Genomic DNA, 16670 nt, shown 5'->3' with positions numbered 1-16670 from the left:
AGCACAAAGAGAAAAAGAAGGAAAACAACAGTACCTGCCTTGTGATTGCCTGGCCCGGCTCTCTGTGTCTGGTTTCCATATCAGGCACTCTCGGCTCTGTGTTTCCTTGCCTCTTTTATTCTGAATCGATTCTCCGTTCCAAATTTCCCTCGGCTTGTCAGAATCCTCGTGGGTCGGAAATGAAATATAAATGAAAGATATTCCCCTTCTAGAGTATAGCAATCCGAGAGGATTTGTTTTTTTCCGCGACACTGTGTCTCTCTGCTGCGTTTCTTCAGAGATCTGAACAGTACAATAGTGCAGTAGGTTTGGCTCCGTCCAATAGGTCCCCGGCTGCAGCCCTAGCTCCGCATTGGCCAACAGCGGCACTCTGAGTCTTAGTGAGGGAACTGCAGGCGAAATGCTCACATCTGGAGACGGAAATACGCAGGACCCCACAATATAGCGAAGCATAAATTGTTTCATAAACTAATTTTTGAGAGTTAAAAAATCATCAAGATCTGGAGCCTCCGCAGACCAGGTAAATGTATAATGAACCAACTCCGAAGGTAAAAGTCTCATCGGAATGTTGCAAATTTAGTTTTCCTTTCCTTTAAGAGTACAACAGACTTCTTTAACCTCTTGATATAAAATACAGTATGTGTCTGTTGGTGTACTAAAGTGCCATTGCATGCATTTTCAGCGTTATAAGTAATCTCAGGTAAGGCAGTTTAGTTACCTCATATCTTCATTCGGTTAGATTATTTGTAAATTTCTGTTGTTGCCATGGGCGATAACATGATTTTCATCGATAGAGCGCAGAGAACGTTAATTATGTTGGAGGCTGAATACGGAATTTATTAAGTAAATTCAAAGTATGCTTCTCTGAAAATCTCTTACTCAAAACCCTTTGTTCACGGCTAGATGTACCCATTATTATTTTATTTCTAAAATAATCTTCCGGTATGTGTATGAACAAGGCCTGGGACGTAAAGTGTAATCCTGTCCTCACAGAGGTCAACAGCAAATCTTTCATTGCTTCAGTGGTGTCAGGATTTCTCCCTTGAGAAACAGTTCCCTTCCCAGCTCCGACACAAAACTCCTAGGCAGGGGCTGAGTTTTCCTAATGGTAGGGAGGTGGCACGACGCCCCTTTCCGCCCCCTTCCCTCCTTTGCTCGCGAGGCCCCGCCCCTGGCCAAGCCGGGGCGCGGAGCTCTGGCCCCTCCACGTGCTGGGGATGGAAGAGCCTAGAGCATCCCCCGGTGCCCTATCTCCGTCTCGCAGGACCTCTGCCAACTGCAGGTGGAAGGTCCGCGCTGGCTCCCAACAGCTGCTCGCGCGGCTCTTACCCCTACCGGGCTCCAGCTTCCCGCCTGGCGTAGGGTGTCGAAGGGCCGCCCGGGCAGCTGTGAGGAGCCGCGGACCATCCATCTGTCCTGGGCGGGGGCCCGGGGGTGGGGACATGGGACTGGGGCTGCTCTCGGCTCCCCGGTCCGGGCAGGTGGAGGATCCCCGGCTCCGGCTCCCCAGGCTGCTGTTGTCCAGGCCGGGCTCCAGCTTCTGTTCCGAGCGGCCTAACCTGGGGGGTTGGGGTGGGGGAACACCTCAGGGGGAAGAGGAGGGGCTGGGCGTCGGGCCCTGGCAAAAAAAGTGGACGGACGTGGAGGGCCATGGTCCATTGGTCCCTGCTGTTCCAGCGCCCCTGCAAGGTGCAACCACTGGAAAGTTAATTAGTCCAAATTTTAAAAAATTGGAGCCTTCAAGTTAGGTACTTAAATCCATACTGAAAAGCCTAAATAAGTGTCTTGAATCTTGACACTGAGCAACTTCAGCTGCCACTCACTTTATTGAGGATGTGTGAGTCCCCACCTACTGGAAAATTAGGCCTTTTATATGATTGACTAAATATTGATTCACATGCCTAATAACAACGTTTGAACTCTTTGATTTAATCTCTCTGTGCCTGAGCTTTCTCTTAGTTAATTTCGAAATAATATAACTTTCCTAATTCACAGGACTGTTGTGAGACTAAATTAATCATTGTTTGTAGTTCACTGTGACCCTGATCCAAGGCCCACTGAAATTAATAAAAATAAGAATCCCACTGACTTCAATAGGTTTTTGGATCAGGCCCCTTAAAATGCTTGGATGGAAGGGAGTTGTCAGGGGTCCTTCCCCACTCTGAACTCTAGGGGTACAGATGTGGGGACCTGCATGAAAGACCCCCTGAGCTTATTTTTACCAGCTTAGGTTAAAAACTTTCCCAAGGCACAAACTTTGCCTTGTCCTTGAACAGAATGCTGCTACCATCAAGTGTTTTAGACAAAGAACAGGGAAAGGACCACTTGGAGTTCCTATTTCCCCAAAATATCCCCCCAAGCCCTACACCCCCTTTCCTGGGGAGGCTTGAGAATAAACAAGATGAGCACAAACCAGCCTTGGATTTATAAGACCCCAAAAACCCAGTCAGATTCTTAAAAATCAGAACTTTATTAGGAGAACAAAAAAAGATAAAAGAACAACTCTGTAAGATCAGAATGGAAGATAATCTTACAGGCAGTCAGATTCAAAACAGAGAGAATCCCTCTAAGCAAAATCTTAAATTACAAAAAGACACAAAAACAGGAATACACATTTCCTCCAGGACAGCAAATTTCACAAGCCAAAACTAAGAAAACCTAACACATTTTCTAGCTAGATTACTTACTAACTTTACAGGAGTTGGAGGGCTTGCATCCTTGATCTGTTCCCGGCAAAGGTATCACACAGACAGACAAAAGCCTCCCCCCACTTCCAGACTTAAAAGTATCTCGTCCCCTCATTGGTCATTTTGTGTCAGCCAGGTTATCTGAACTTCTTAACCCTTTACCGATAAAAGGACTTTGCCTCTGGCCAGGAGGGATTTTATAGCACTGTATACAGAAAAGTGGTTATCCTTCCCTTTATATTTATGACAGGAGTATATAAGTGTGAAGTATCACAGAGATGTTCTAATGAGAACAGACCAACATAGAGAATACAAAAATTATGACATAACTAAAAATAAGGGATTTTACTTTTTTTCTTATAGGCATTCCATAGTTATAATCCAAGTCAGATACAAAGAGGACATTTACTTATGAAGAAAACAAACAGTTCTCAATAGAAATATTAGGTACTCCAAATATGAAACATTTCATGGAATAGTGAAAATACTGACATAAAAATATTCTTCAAAAATATCAGTAGGTGAAGGGACACAGTGCAGGTCTTCAATAAATTTATTTATTTAGTTGTCAGAATCCACTGCAATACCTCACACCAAAGCATTTCATCTAGTGACTAATCACATATGTGATGTCAGAGAATGACTGTTCCTAAAGAAACTACTAGAAAGATGTGTGAGAAACTTTTCTGTATTCTTATGAATAATTATTATAAAGTAATTATATAGCCCACTGAAGAAAATTTTAATCAACCATTAAAATGTGTTTAGGCCCAACAGGAAGACACAAACAAAAACATATAGAGATTAATCTGACATGTTAAAATGATAGGATATGCTATTTATGCTAGCTCCATAATTCTGTATTTATTACATTTACAGTATATATATATATATATATATATATCAGTAGGGGCTAGATAATGCCATGTATGTATGGGATTAAATTAAATTTGTAGATTGAATATTAAAGGTGATTCTTTCTTTTAAAGTTGAGAGGTCCTCTAATCAATGAGTCTTCTTCAAACATCCACATTTTATTTGAAATCGTAGAATTTTAAACATGGTAAAAGCATTTATGTGTGTTCAAAATTCAAATAAGCAGCAACAATTTCACAAGAGAGGAAAAAATATCCTCCTAATCCAAACAAATAACAAACATTATTCCATAAATCCACAAAATTGATAGATACTTGTGTAACTTCCAGATGAAGAATACATATTTTAAAATACATATAAACTGGAGGAGATGATAACCTTCACACAATCTTCTCTATTATGCATGAAAGCACAAAGAATGTTATCAAATCAGTGACCAGAGGTCCTTAAATGACCTGCCAGTCAGAAACAGAGTGGCAATAATGGCTCACGTCAGGGCCAAACCTTCAAAAGGCCCATTGCTTCAAATTGTGCAGCTCAACATTGAGGGCCTATCTAATGTAAAGTGTGATTACCTCACAATGATCCTGCAGATTCCAAACATCTATGGCCTTGAAGTACAAGAAACACACCTGTAGAGTGAAGGCCAGTGACAGAAGATCAATAGAGTCTGCATGTCTGCAAGCCATCACCCTACATATGGACTTGTGATGTACATAAAATATGACCTTAAGGATTCCATCAAAGACCTTTCTATTATGAACCCCTACTCAACCACCATCAAGAATGGCTATCTGACAGTCATTAACATATACAAGCCACTGTCAATGGAATGGTCATGTCCAGTTTTACCAACACCAAGCCATCCTACTATCTGCGTTGGTGATTTCAATAGCCATCATAGCCTATGGGGCTGTACAAGAACAACCATGCTGGAGCACATCCTGAGCTTTCACTGAAGAGGGCTTTCACTCTCCAATGCCAAATACTGTGGCATGTTTAGATCAGCCAGATGGAGGCAATGCTGTACTCCTGACATTTGTTTTGTGTCACGTGACATCCATGGCCACCAAATATCATTGAAAAGGTCAATTCTCAATGACTTTCCCAAGAGCAAACACAGCCCAGTCATGGTTTGCATAGACCTACAATTTTCACTCATTCAATCCTTCCTGCAGCTGCCCTGGAATCTACAGTCTGCTGTCTGGCCCAGCTATGTGGTGATTGTAGAGGGCCTGATAAACCAGATTCCATTGTATTCAGCTAATTACCACCACTTTGTAAGCCTACTAATATTGGCTACCAACTGAGCATTGCATGGGGCTTCATCAAATCATTAACTCCTTGTTGGACAGAAGAGAGCAAGGCACTCTTCCAGAAATATCAAGCTGACAAAAGCCCCAGGAGGGAGGTTACTAGTGGAATTCCTCAAGGATTGGTCTTGGTAAAAAAATAACATTTTTATTACTGACCTTGGCACAAAAAGTGGGCGTGTGCTAATAAAATTTGTGGATGACACAAAGTTGGGAGGTATTGCCAACAAAGAGGAGGACTGGAATATCATACAAGAAGATCTGGACAACCTTGAAAACTGGAATAATAATAAAAAAAATAGGATGGAATTTAATAGTGTGAAGTGCAAGATAGGGACTTGGGGACTAACATCAAGAATTTTTGCTATAAGCTGGGTCCTTCTTCTCCCCCCTCCCTCCCAGCACTTGAGCTGTGAAACACATGTTTCACGAAGCAAGCACTGGGTGGTGGGAGGAGGAGGAACATGGTGCACTTGCGGAAGAGGTGGGGCTAGGGTAGGGGGCCATGGGGGTGCGAGCACACACTGGCACAAAGGAAAGTTGGCACCTGTGAGGCAAGGTATTTTAAGTAGAGATAGGGAAGTGTTAGTACCATTATACAAGGCACTGGTGAGACCTCATTTGGAATACTGTGCGCAATTCTGATATCCCATATTTAAGAACAGTTTGAATTCATCTGTCTCCCATGTTTAAGAAAGATGAATTCAAACTGGAACAAGTGCAGAGAAGGGCTACTAGAATGAAACAAGAAATGGAAATCCTACCTAATGAGAGGAGACTGAAAGAGCTTGGCTTGTTTAGGCTAACCAAAAGAAGGCTGAGGGGAGATATGATTGCTCTCTATAAATACATCAGGGAGCTAGAGGAATTATTTAAGTTAAGCAGCAGTGTGAACACAAAATTCTTATGTGTGTGACACCGGCAGACCAAGTACCATCTCATTCCAAGGCCCCTAGGCCTCAACTGAACACTGAGCAATATATAGTTGAAATCCAGACTGGCTCACCTGTGTGTTAGCATTGTTAAAATAGAAGTTAAATTTATAAGAATGTGTTTAGTGCTTAGACTTGATGAAATGCTTGTAGGCTGCTGCATGTATTAATCTCACTTACAACATCTGTACCCCATGTTATAAGGTTATATAAAGTGTTTGCACTGTAATCCTCTGTAACTGTAACTCACCAAAGAGGAAAGAAGTATTAACTAATGTGAAATGCTGACTTCCACAGAAGGCCCACTGAAACCAAATGAGGCATTGTAAAACATCAAAGACTTCATTAACTGCACTTCTCTCCCCACTCCCCCATGAAGAGGAGACAAGAGTGTGAACTCTTCCCATCAGCTTGAACTCTGAGGGGAAGAGAATAAAAATCTTAGACAAGAAGAAAATAGAACTCCATGCTGCTTGCACTTTTGAGAGGTCATAAGAACATAAGAATGGCCCTACTGGGTCAGACCAAGGGGCCATATAGCTCAGTATCCTGTCTTCCGACAGTGGCCAGAGGGACTTAGCCCCAGAGGGAATGAACAGAACAGGTAATCATCAAGTGATCCATCCCCTGTCACTCATTCCCAGCTTCTGGCAAAAGGTCAGAATTTCTAAGCATAAGCAAGGGGCCCGCAGTTGCTTAGTCTAAGTTAGCCCATATAGGGTTTGCATATTACAGCAGCTTGTACTATCTTTGGGAACCCGATTGTAATGCTCTTGATCCACTCCAGACAGCTTGACAGTGTGACATTTGGAAAGATGCTTTGGCTTAGGCCAAAATTTTCTAACTTAGACATAAATCCATTGTTATAAATATAAATAAGTGATGCTGGCAGACCATGTGCCAATTAATGCCAAGGTCCCTAAGTCTCACACTGACAAATACATAACTGGAATCAGTGTGGCTCATATGTGTGTTAGTCTTGTTAAAAAATATATTGGAATGATAAGAATGTGTTTAGTTTTTAGAATTTCTTCTTCTTCTTTCATATGGCTGGTGTAGAGGAGCAACTACAATTTCACATGAAGTTGATCAAACCAAATGGCTACATCAGGAATAGTAGAATTTATTGAATGCTTGTGAGTTGCTGCATGCATTAATCTCACTTATAACATCTGTAACCCATATTGTAAGGTAATATTTGAGTGATTGTATTGTGAGCCTCTGTGACTGTGTAAATCATCATTCAGGAAAGAGAGATTAATTCATGTGAACAGCTGATCTTAACAGAAGGTGTTACATCCTTCCTAAAATAAAAGGTCTATTGATATCAAACAGACTATAGTGAGATATTGCAACAGGAATTTTACTACCTACCATCAACAAGAGGAGGCTGTTATTGTTCGGCCTCCTCCCGCTGAAGATGTGCCATGAAGTGGCCCCCTCCCATCCGCTGAGTTTGAAGTTTAGAGCACATGGCAGGAGGTGGACAAAAACCCCAAACAAAAGGAACTAGCTGCTTGGAGTGTGGGGAGGCGGGAGGAAGTGTTTCTATGCATAAGCAAGAGATTCCGAAGCTGCTTAGCATGGATTAGCCCTAAAGGACATATAGAGGTTGCTGATTATAGAAGATTCATTTACCTTTTGAAATTTAAGATTATAACTCATCTTGTATATATGTTTACCTGCTTTAATTTTGTAAATAAACTAATTTCCTTTTCCTAACAGTCTGCCCTGAGGCTGGTACTCACACTCTTGAGTCACTGCAGGCAGTGTCACAGCTTAATTTTGAGAGATTTTGAGCATCTGCAGCTCCCATTGATGCCATTAGGATTTGTGGAGCTCAGAACCTACCAAATGAGGCCCCCCACTTAATGCCTAAATATAGGTTTATGTGTTTAGAAGTTTGAAAAGCTTGATCTCAGTCTGTGTGTCTCAGCTTCCTCATCTGTCAAATATGTAGAATATACATTTCCTACCTCACAGGATTGCTGGGAATCTTAATTAAATAATTATTATCTGTAATGCACTGTGATCTACCTGGTTAGAAGGCACTATATAAGCTGTTATGTGATGTATATGATGATGATCTTATTCAAATATTATGATGTTCTTAATGACAGCAGTTCAACATACAAAGAATCAAAAGCTTTAAGGTAACTCACGATTAAGATAACACACGTAATTCCATAATTGAAATGTAGGCCATGTCCCAAGAAGACACTGTCTTCGGGACAAAACTAAAATGTTCCATAGGAGTTCCAAATATGAGACATGGAATGCTGAAATTATTCAGTGTAAACATATTCATTAGAAGATATCATGAGATGCAAGTATACAACATATGCCTCTGATAAATTTGTTTTTGTAAATTCATCAAAATTCACTGTACTACCACAGACAAAAGCATTTTGACCTATTAAACAGATATATATGATATCAAAACATATATCTTTCCTTTAATAAACATTATATAAATGTTTGGGAACCTCTCTCTAATAATAAATAAATGATATAGTCATTATATAAACATTTATCCAATTCACTAAACCTAATAAGGCCTAACTATAAGACATACACACCAAAAATAGTTAGGATAGGACATTTATAGAAATGTAATGTCATATTGTTTAGGATATGTAATGTATGCTACTTTCATAATTCTCCATTTGTGATATTACAAAATGTAAAAGTTAGATGGGTGTGAAAATGACATAAGCATTTATTTATTTTATAGCTTTATGAAATTATTTGTTTGTTTGAAACCCAGGCTATAACACTTTTCTATGAAAATGTCACTGCTGACTTGGGATTCAAATGTATATACATTTGTGTAGCCCAGAAAATGGGGAAAGCAAATTGTTTCTCTCTGCTTCAAAAATTCTGTGCACACACACATACATGCACCCTGGGTGTGTATGTGCGCACCCTTTGTGTGTTTGAGTGCATTCCATCTGTGTTAGCATGTACACACATCCTTTGTGTGTTTGGCTGACTGCCCCATCCTGAGAATGGGGTGGGGAGGACATTCATTTTTTCTCCTTTTCTCCCTGTCATCATGTCTCCGTGGGTCACAACTAAGAATACCAATTTCAGGACAAACTGCTGAGAAACAGGGCAGACACACCTAAATACTGGTGGTTATTCTCCCATAAGATATATCAAATCAGCAACAAAAGAAAACTTATGTTTCACCACACTGGCTAACAAGAAGTCAGAAAAGCAGTCTCCTGAGGCATTCCAGTCCTGGATTCAACACCCAGACACTAGACGTAAAGATGAGTGGTTATTTAAAGCCAGTTTCATCAAACAAAAAGGTTCTTCTGATCCCAAAGAACCAGCCACATACCCAGGTCAATATATAACTCAGATCTTATCCAATAATCACACTGTTGCCAATCCTTTAGTATCTAAAATCTAAAAGTTTATTTATAAAAAGAACAAAAGAAAGATGAGAGTTAAAATTGGTTAAAGGAATCAAATACATACAATAAATACAAAGTTCTTGGATCAGGCTTGTAGCAGTGATGGAATAAACTGTTGGCTTGTTAAGTCTCTGGTTGCTTCCAAATCATTGGAAGGTCCTCAGTCCTTTGGTTAGAATGCTCCCATTAGTATAAGTCCATAGTCTAGAGCAGGGGTTTCCAAACTTGGTTCGCGGCTTGTTCAGGGTAAGCCCCTGGTGGGCCGCAAGACACTTTGTTTATCTGAGCATCCGCAAGTATGGCTGCTCACAGCTTCCAGTGGCCACGGTTTGCTGTTCCCAGCCAGGAAGTGGGGTCCCAGACTTACCCTGAACAAGCCGCGAACCAAATTTGGGAATCCCTGGTCTAGAGGTTTGAGCAGGAAAAAGGCCTAAGGCTGGTTTGCTTTAAGGGAACTGTGTTATTGGCTTCTGGGTAACTGGTAAGGTGTTATAGAAGCTGTTTGAGGTGAGCTTGGTGAATCTAAGTACTGGAATGATGACCAGCTTTGGGGATTGTCTGCCCCATTCTTTGCAGTTTTCCCTAATTAAGTAACCTCAATGTGGCTCCTCTGGGACCCTGGTCACACTCCCTATGACTGAAGAGGTGTGCACTGGCCACTTCACCTTGAACTGCCCCTTGAAATATGTGATAACTTCTTATGCTAAACAATCTGTTCCACCTTGTATTTAGCTGTGACACTGAGTACATTTCCCAGACTTGAAGAAGAGTTCTGTGTAAACTCAAAAATTTGTCTCTCTCACCAACAAAAGTTGATCCAATAAAAGATAGTACCTCATCCTCTTTGTTGGTCTCATATTGTTGGACCAAGAACATCAACAACTCTACAACTAATACATAAAGTTAAATTGTCATTTTCAAATGAAAGACATTGAAATATACATAAATATAACTACATCTATATAGCTGTTAAGAAACAGACAAACAGAACTTTATCTTCTTTTCCTTGCACATAAATCCTTCATTTTTTCTTCTCATTTGATATGAGTCTAGAGACAATCAGTATATCTTCATTCCAAGTACAAAGATCTAAAGATGCTAGGTCAGCTGAATCAGTGCCTCTATACAGAAACAGAAAAATTGTCTTTTCTAAACGTTAAAAACAGGTGCCAAAACTTATCTCTAATTAAAATAAAAGCAACAACAATAAAATTTGATGAGTAAATCTTCACCCACAAGATTTAATTTGCAAAGGCCAGATTATTGGAGACAAGAAAATCAATGCAGCAGACAACTGGAAAGAACTTCAGATTAATTACTCAGCATAATTCTGCACTAACATAATTCTACACTACAACAGTAAAAACAAATTGTCCCTGCAGTGGGGTAGATTTGAAGCTCACCAACATCTCATCAATGTGCCTTCCACTAACCTTAGTATTTTACATACTCAGAAATGTCTGTATATTTGTAACTTCCCAAACTGGGTCTCAAGAAATCTTAAAAAGATAATGTGGTTTAAAACAAATATTCAATAAAGAGTAATTTCATTTAAAATAATAAAGGAAAAGAATGTTTGTGCCATTTCAAAACAAATGGTATATACTTCACAAGTAGGGTCCTACCAAATTCATATCTATGAAAAACACATCACGGACCATGAAATCTGGTCTCCCCCATGTGAAATCTGGTCTTTTGTGTGCTTTTACCCTATATACAGATTTCTGGGGGGAGAGTAGTGTTTCTCATATTGTGGGTCCTGACCAAAAGGGAGTTGTGTGTGTGTTTGGGGGGGGGGTGTTGTGGTATTGTCACACAGCTCTGAAGGCAGCAGCTCAGAAATAAGGGTGGCACGGTATGGTATTGCCATCCTTACTCCTGCTGCTGGCAGGGCGCTGCCTTCAGAGCTGGGCCACTGGAGAGAGGCAGCTGTTGGCCAGACTCCCAGCTCTGAAGGCAGTGCCCCGCCAGCAGCAGCACAGAAGTAAGGATGGCAATACCATACCATGCCACCCTTATTTCTGAGCTGCTGCCTTCAGAGCTGTGTGGCTGGAGAGTGGCGGCTGCTGACTGAGGGCCAAACTCTGCAGACAGCAGTGCAGAAGTAAAGGTGGCAATACCACACCATGCCATCCTTACTTCTATAGTGCTGCTGGCAGCTGCTCTGCCTTCAGAGCTGGGCTGCCGGACAGCAGCTGCCATTATCCAGCTGCCCAGCTCTGAGGGCAGCACCACCAGCAGCAGTGCAGAAGTAAGGGTAGCAGTACAGCAACCGCTCCCCCCCCCCCAACAATAATCTTGTGAACTCTCTGCCCCACAACTCCTCTTTCGGTCAGGACCTCTACAATTGCAACACCCTGAAATTTCAGATTTAAATAGCTAAAATCAAGAAATTTACTATTTTAAAAATCCTATGACCCTGAAATTGACCATAATGGACTGTGAATTTGGAAGAGCCCTATTCATTAGTAATTAAGACACAATAATACCCTCCTCCCCTAGAGCAAGCCATATGTACACTGCATTTTCTCAGTCACAGAGGTCTTCATGCTATACTTACTGAGGTCAATGGCAGAACTCTCACTAACTTTAATAACGCAGATTCTCTCCTCTTTAATCGGTACTTTTCAATTAATTGCACAGTCCTCGAGGAAGACTAAATTTATGCGCAAGAAACTAATAGCAAAAAGACCAATTACGTTACCTCACCTGAATGGAGGTCTGATCCCCATTACTAATGTTTAAATCTTCAGTAACTAGAATAGGATCCTTTATCACACAAGTTTGCTGACTGGTCACGGTGTTTGCATAGTTTGATTTGAAGAAGTTGAATTGGCTCTTTCTGGAGTCCGTGGTTAAAGAACCCTCATGTGAGTAGGAGTGAAGAAAAGCTCTGACTCCATCGATCCCCACAAACTGCGAGACGGGAACTCCACTGAAAGTCACATTCGAGGAGTCAAACAGCTGCGAGTTTCGCCACCTGCGGAGCCTCAGGACCAGTAACACTAGGATAAAGGTAAAGAACAAGCAGGAAACGGAAGCCACAGCGATCACCAAATACAAGGTGAGGCTGGACTGGGGGTCTGCAGGAGCTGAGAGGCTGCTTAAATCGGAGAGGATTTCGGGGATGCTGTCAGCCACCACCACCGTGACAGTGGCCGTGGCAGAGAGAGGGGGCTGCCCGTTGTCCTTCACTAAAACCACCAGACTTTGCTTGAGCGCATCTTTGTCTACAAAGGAGCGCGCTGTCCTGATCTCGCCGCTGTGGAGTCCCACAGAGAAGAGCCCCGGCTCTGTAGCCTTCAGCAGCTGGTAGGAGAGCCAGGCGTTCTGCCCGGAGTCTGCATCCACCGCCACCACCTTAGTGACCAGGTAACCCGGCTCGGAGGAGCGAGGGGCCAGCTCCACTCCCGTGGAGCCATCGGTGGGAAAGGAGGGGTGTAAGATGTGCGGGCTGTTGTCATTCTGATCCAGTATAAAGAGAGTGACGGAGACATTACTGCTGAGAGGTGGGGAACCCCCATCCTGAGCCTGCACTTGGAACCGAATCTCCCGGAACTGTTCGTAATCGAAGGAGCGCAGAGCGTAGAGAGCCCCAGTCTCAGAGTTAATGGAGATGGAGGAGAGTGGCGCTTCATTTATGTGTCCTTCATTAATAGAGTAAGTGACTCGGGCGTTCTCCTCCAGGTCGGAATCATTCGCTTTCAGGGAACCAAAGGAAGCTCCTCTGGGATTGTTCTCTGTGATGTACAAAGTGTAGGATGTCTGGTTGAAGATAGGAGCGTTGTCGTTTATGTCTGAAAGCTGTACTAAAATGTTTGTTGCTGAGGATAAAGGAGGGGTCCCTCGGTCTGTGGCTGTGATAGTTATACTGTAGTTCGAGACCCGCTCCCTGTCCAGTGATGTGTCACTCACCAAGCTGTAATAATTGCCAAATGACTTCTGTAACCGGAATGGAAGGTTGGCTGGTATGGAGCACGTGACCTCACTATTCTTGCCGGAATCTCTGTCTCGCAAATTTAATATCGAGATTACTGTTCCGGGGGGAGAATTTTCAGAGACTGAGTTGAACAGGGAAGTCATTGCAATTTTGGGGGTATTATCATTGACATCAATAAGCGTTATCAGAACTTTGCACCTGGCGGAGAGATCTCCAATATCCTTTGCCTCCACTTCCATTTCATATAATGAAGCTTCCTCGTAGTCCAGGTCACCTACCGTTGATATTTCTCCTGTCCTAGGGTGAAGCTGGAATATCTGAGACGCCTTTTCTGTAATTTTTCTAAATGAAAAGGTTACCTCAGAATTCTGTCCCTCATCCCGGTCAGTGGCGTGTATTGTAATTATCAAGGACCCTCGAGGCGCGTTTTCCAAAACACTCACATTATAGACCGGCTGACTAAAAAGTGGGGCATTGTCATTGGCATCCACAACCACAACACGGATCTGAGCAGTGGCAGATCTGACTGGATCTCCCCCGTCAGCTGCTGTGAGAGTTAATTTATGGACACTCTGAGTTTCCCGGTCCAGAGACTTTTCCAGCACTAGTTCCGCATATTTAACACCATCAGATCCAGTTTGCACATCCAGAGAAAAGTGTTTGTTATTGCTCAGTTGATAGCTCTGGATGGAATTAATTCCCACATCTGGATCCTGCGCCTCCTGCAGAGAAATCCGAGTCCCCACAGCTGTAATCTCACTAATTTTTAAGTCTAACTCCTTCGCTTGGAAGCTGGGAGCATTGTCATTAATATCTGTGATTTCAACTTCAACTGCGAAAATCTTCACTTCATCCTCAATAAGAACCTCAAAAATTAAGAGACACTTCTCGATCCGGCCACAGATCTGCTCTCTGTCTATCCTTTCTGTGGTGATTAAATGCCCGCTCTTAAGATTCAAAGCAAAATAGGGAGTCCTACCTGTGGAAACAATGCGGACGCTGTGGTCTGAGAGCTCCATTCTATCCAGTCCCAGATCCTTTGCGATATTCCCAACAATGGAGCCTTTCTGCATTTCCTCGGGAATCGAATAGCGAATTTGCCCAGAAACAGCCTCCCAAAAGGTAGCCAATATAAAGTAGAACTGGACTCTCTTTTTGCAGACCTGGAACCTTTGTGTATCCGCCATTTCTCTCCCTATGGGTATGGAACTCCAATTCCCGGGTCAAGGCTGAGAGTATTTTCTCTTAACTTTAGCCCTTTGTTTCCGCAGCCACTGATGTTTTAACCAAGACTGTTTTATATAAAATTCTTGCAGCCATGTTTCCTTCACAATCCCTCTGAGTGAGTGTGATCTCTCAGTGTTTTGCGCTGTGTAACAGCGGGGCTGGGCTGGCTGGATCTCTCATCATGTTTCTCCACCTGATAGGTCAACAGCGGCGCCCAGAGTCTCAACCAGTAACTGCAGGCAATGATTTAAAAATCTGCCTTTTAATCTGTCAGTTTAACTCTCTAGAGCTGTGTATACCGAGTGATGTTTATATTAGAAATAAACTCATATGAGTTTTCGATTATGTTGTTTTAATGCGGTCAGTTCCTAATCCATTTTACATAAAGATCACGGTGCTATTGAAATACTGATGTGCCATTTAGCTATATAACTAGAGTGCGCAATCACAGTTTTCTTTGTCAGAATGAAGCAAGTCTATTGGTGTCAGGGACTCACAAAGATGTATAAATATGAAAATACCACGTAGGTGTACACATTTCCTGTGAATTATTCAGAGCCTGAGATAATTTCCTTACTCCCCTTCAAATAGAGATTTGAAGAACCATGATATCACAGGCAAGTTATTGTTGCACGTTAAGGGATATTTGTAATTGTAACATTGTATTTCCATCTTATTATCAATAAAACCTGTTATTTTCAACCCGTGAGAACAGAATACCTGAGAGATATAATTGTGTATAATGGGAATAGCTGACATTCTCTTTCAAATTAATATCTCTTACATGCTGTATTATACCACTAAGCAAAGAGAAATGGTATTCCCAATATTTGCTCCTTTTCTGTGATGTAACTTATATCGGAGCGGTTTTGTTTTCTACATGCTAATGCAGAATTAGATGTTCACCTTCAGAGAGTGACACAGACAGGGAAGGTTTCAGAGTAACAGCCGTGTTAGTCTGTATTCGCAAAAAGAAAAGGAGTACTTGTGGCACCTTAGAGACTAACCAATTTATTTGAGCATGAGCTTTCCTGAGCTACAGCTCACTTCATCGGATGCATACCGTGGAAACTGCAGCAGACTTTATATACACACAGAGAATATGAAACAATACCTCCTCCCACCCCACTGTCCTGCTGGTAATAGCTTATCTAAAGTGATCATCAGGTTGGGCCATTTCCAGCACAAATCCAGGTTTTCTCACCCTCCATCCCCCCACACAAATTCACTCTCCTGCTGGTGATAGCCCATCCAAAGTGACAACTCTTTACACAATGTGCATGATAATCAAGTTGGGCCATTTCCTGCACAAATCCAGGTTCTCTCACCCCCTCACCCCCCTCCCAAAAACCACACACACAAACTCACTATCCTGCTGGTAATAGCTCATCCAAAGTGACCACTCTCCCTACAATGTGCATGATAATTAAGGTGGGCCATTTCCAGCACAAATCCAGGTTTTCTCACCCCTCCACCCCCATACACACACAAACTCACTCTCCTGCTGGTAATAGCTCATCCAAACTGACCACTCTCCAAGTTTAAATCCAAGTTAAACCAGAACATCTGGGGGGGGTAGGAAAAAACAAGGGGAAATAGGCTACCTTGCATAATGATTTAGCCACTCCCAGTCTCTATTTAAACCTAAATTAACAGTATCCAATTTGCAAATGAATTCCAATTCAGCAGTTTCTCCCTGGAGTCTGGATTTGAAGTTTTTTTGTTTTAAGATAGCGACCTTCATGTCTGTGATTGCGTGACCAGAGAGATTGAAGTGTTCTCCGACTGGTTTATGAATGTTATAATTCTTGACATCTGATTTGTGTCCATTTATTCTTTTACCTAGAGACTGTCCAGTTTGACCAATGTAAATGGCAGAGGGGCATTGCTGGCCCATGATGGCATATATCACATTGGTGGATGTGCAGGTGAAGGAGCCTCTGATAGTGTGGCTGATGTTATTAGGCCCTGTGATGGTGTCCCCTGAATAGATATGTGGGCACAATTGGCAACGGGCTTTGTTGACATTAAGAGGGCCTTTAATCCAATGAAAAACCATCTCAGTGTATGATGGGCTGTTATAGAATCCTCATGTAGAGGTGACCATATTCGGTCCTTTTCTCATAATTCCTCTTTAGATACCATAACTTTTATGCTGGATGAAATGCAATTTTGTAATTGACTTAGATATGTCCTACTCAATTAAACAAACTTTGCAAATTAATAGATCATGATCCTTCAGAAGTCATAATAAATTAGGTGGTTGATCACAA

General features: G+C 42.0%; 2 protein-coding genes across 11 annotated transcripts in view; both read right to left on the bottom strand.

Moving 5' to 3' along the window:
* LOC144929056 (protocadherin gamma-C5-like) overlaps positions 1-16670 on the bottom strand; it is a 373601-nt gene that overhangs the window by 174980 nt on the left and 181951 nt on the right. The window contains exon 1 of one of the 10 annotated variants that reach the window (XM_073356158.2): positions 35-271. The exons of the other annotated variants lie outside the window; for them this stretch is intronic. Within the exon in view, the coding sequence (XP_073212259.1) occupies positions 35-79 (45 nt within the window). The 5' untranslated portion in view covers positions 80-271. Of the gene's footprint in view, positions 1-34; positions 272-16670 lie in introns of those variants that run through there. 10 annotated transcript variants of the gene reach the window in all.
* LOC144929057 (protocadherin gamma-A4-like) lies at positions 10271-14522 on the bottom strand. Its single transcript, XM_073356149.1, has 2 exons — positions 11940-14522; positions 10271-10351 (listed from the first exon to the last, which is right to left on the bottom strand). The coding sequence occupies exons 1-2, from the start codon at positions 14355-14357 to the stop codon at positions 10343-10345; spliced, it is 2427 nt and encodes an 808-aa protein (XP_073212250.1). The 5' UTR covers positions 14358-14522; the 3' UTR covers positions 10271-10342.

Source organism: Lepidochelys kempii, chromosome 8, assembly GCF_965140285.1.
Source record: "Lepidochelys kempii isolate rLepKem1 chromosome 8, rLepKem1.hap1, whole genome shotgun sequence".
NCBI classification, from domain to species: Eukaryota; Metazoa; Chordata; order Testudines; family Cheloniidae; genus Lepidochelys; species Lepidochelys kempii.
This window is presented reverse-complemented; position numbering and strand designations above follow the sequence as displayed.

Coding starts and splice junctions, on each gene's coding strand:
- LOC144929057 (XM_073356149.1), bottom strand. CDS start 14,357: ATGGCGGATACACAAAGGTTCCAGGTCTGCAAAAAGAGAGTCCAGTTC.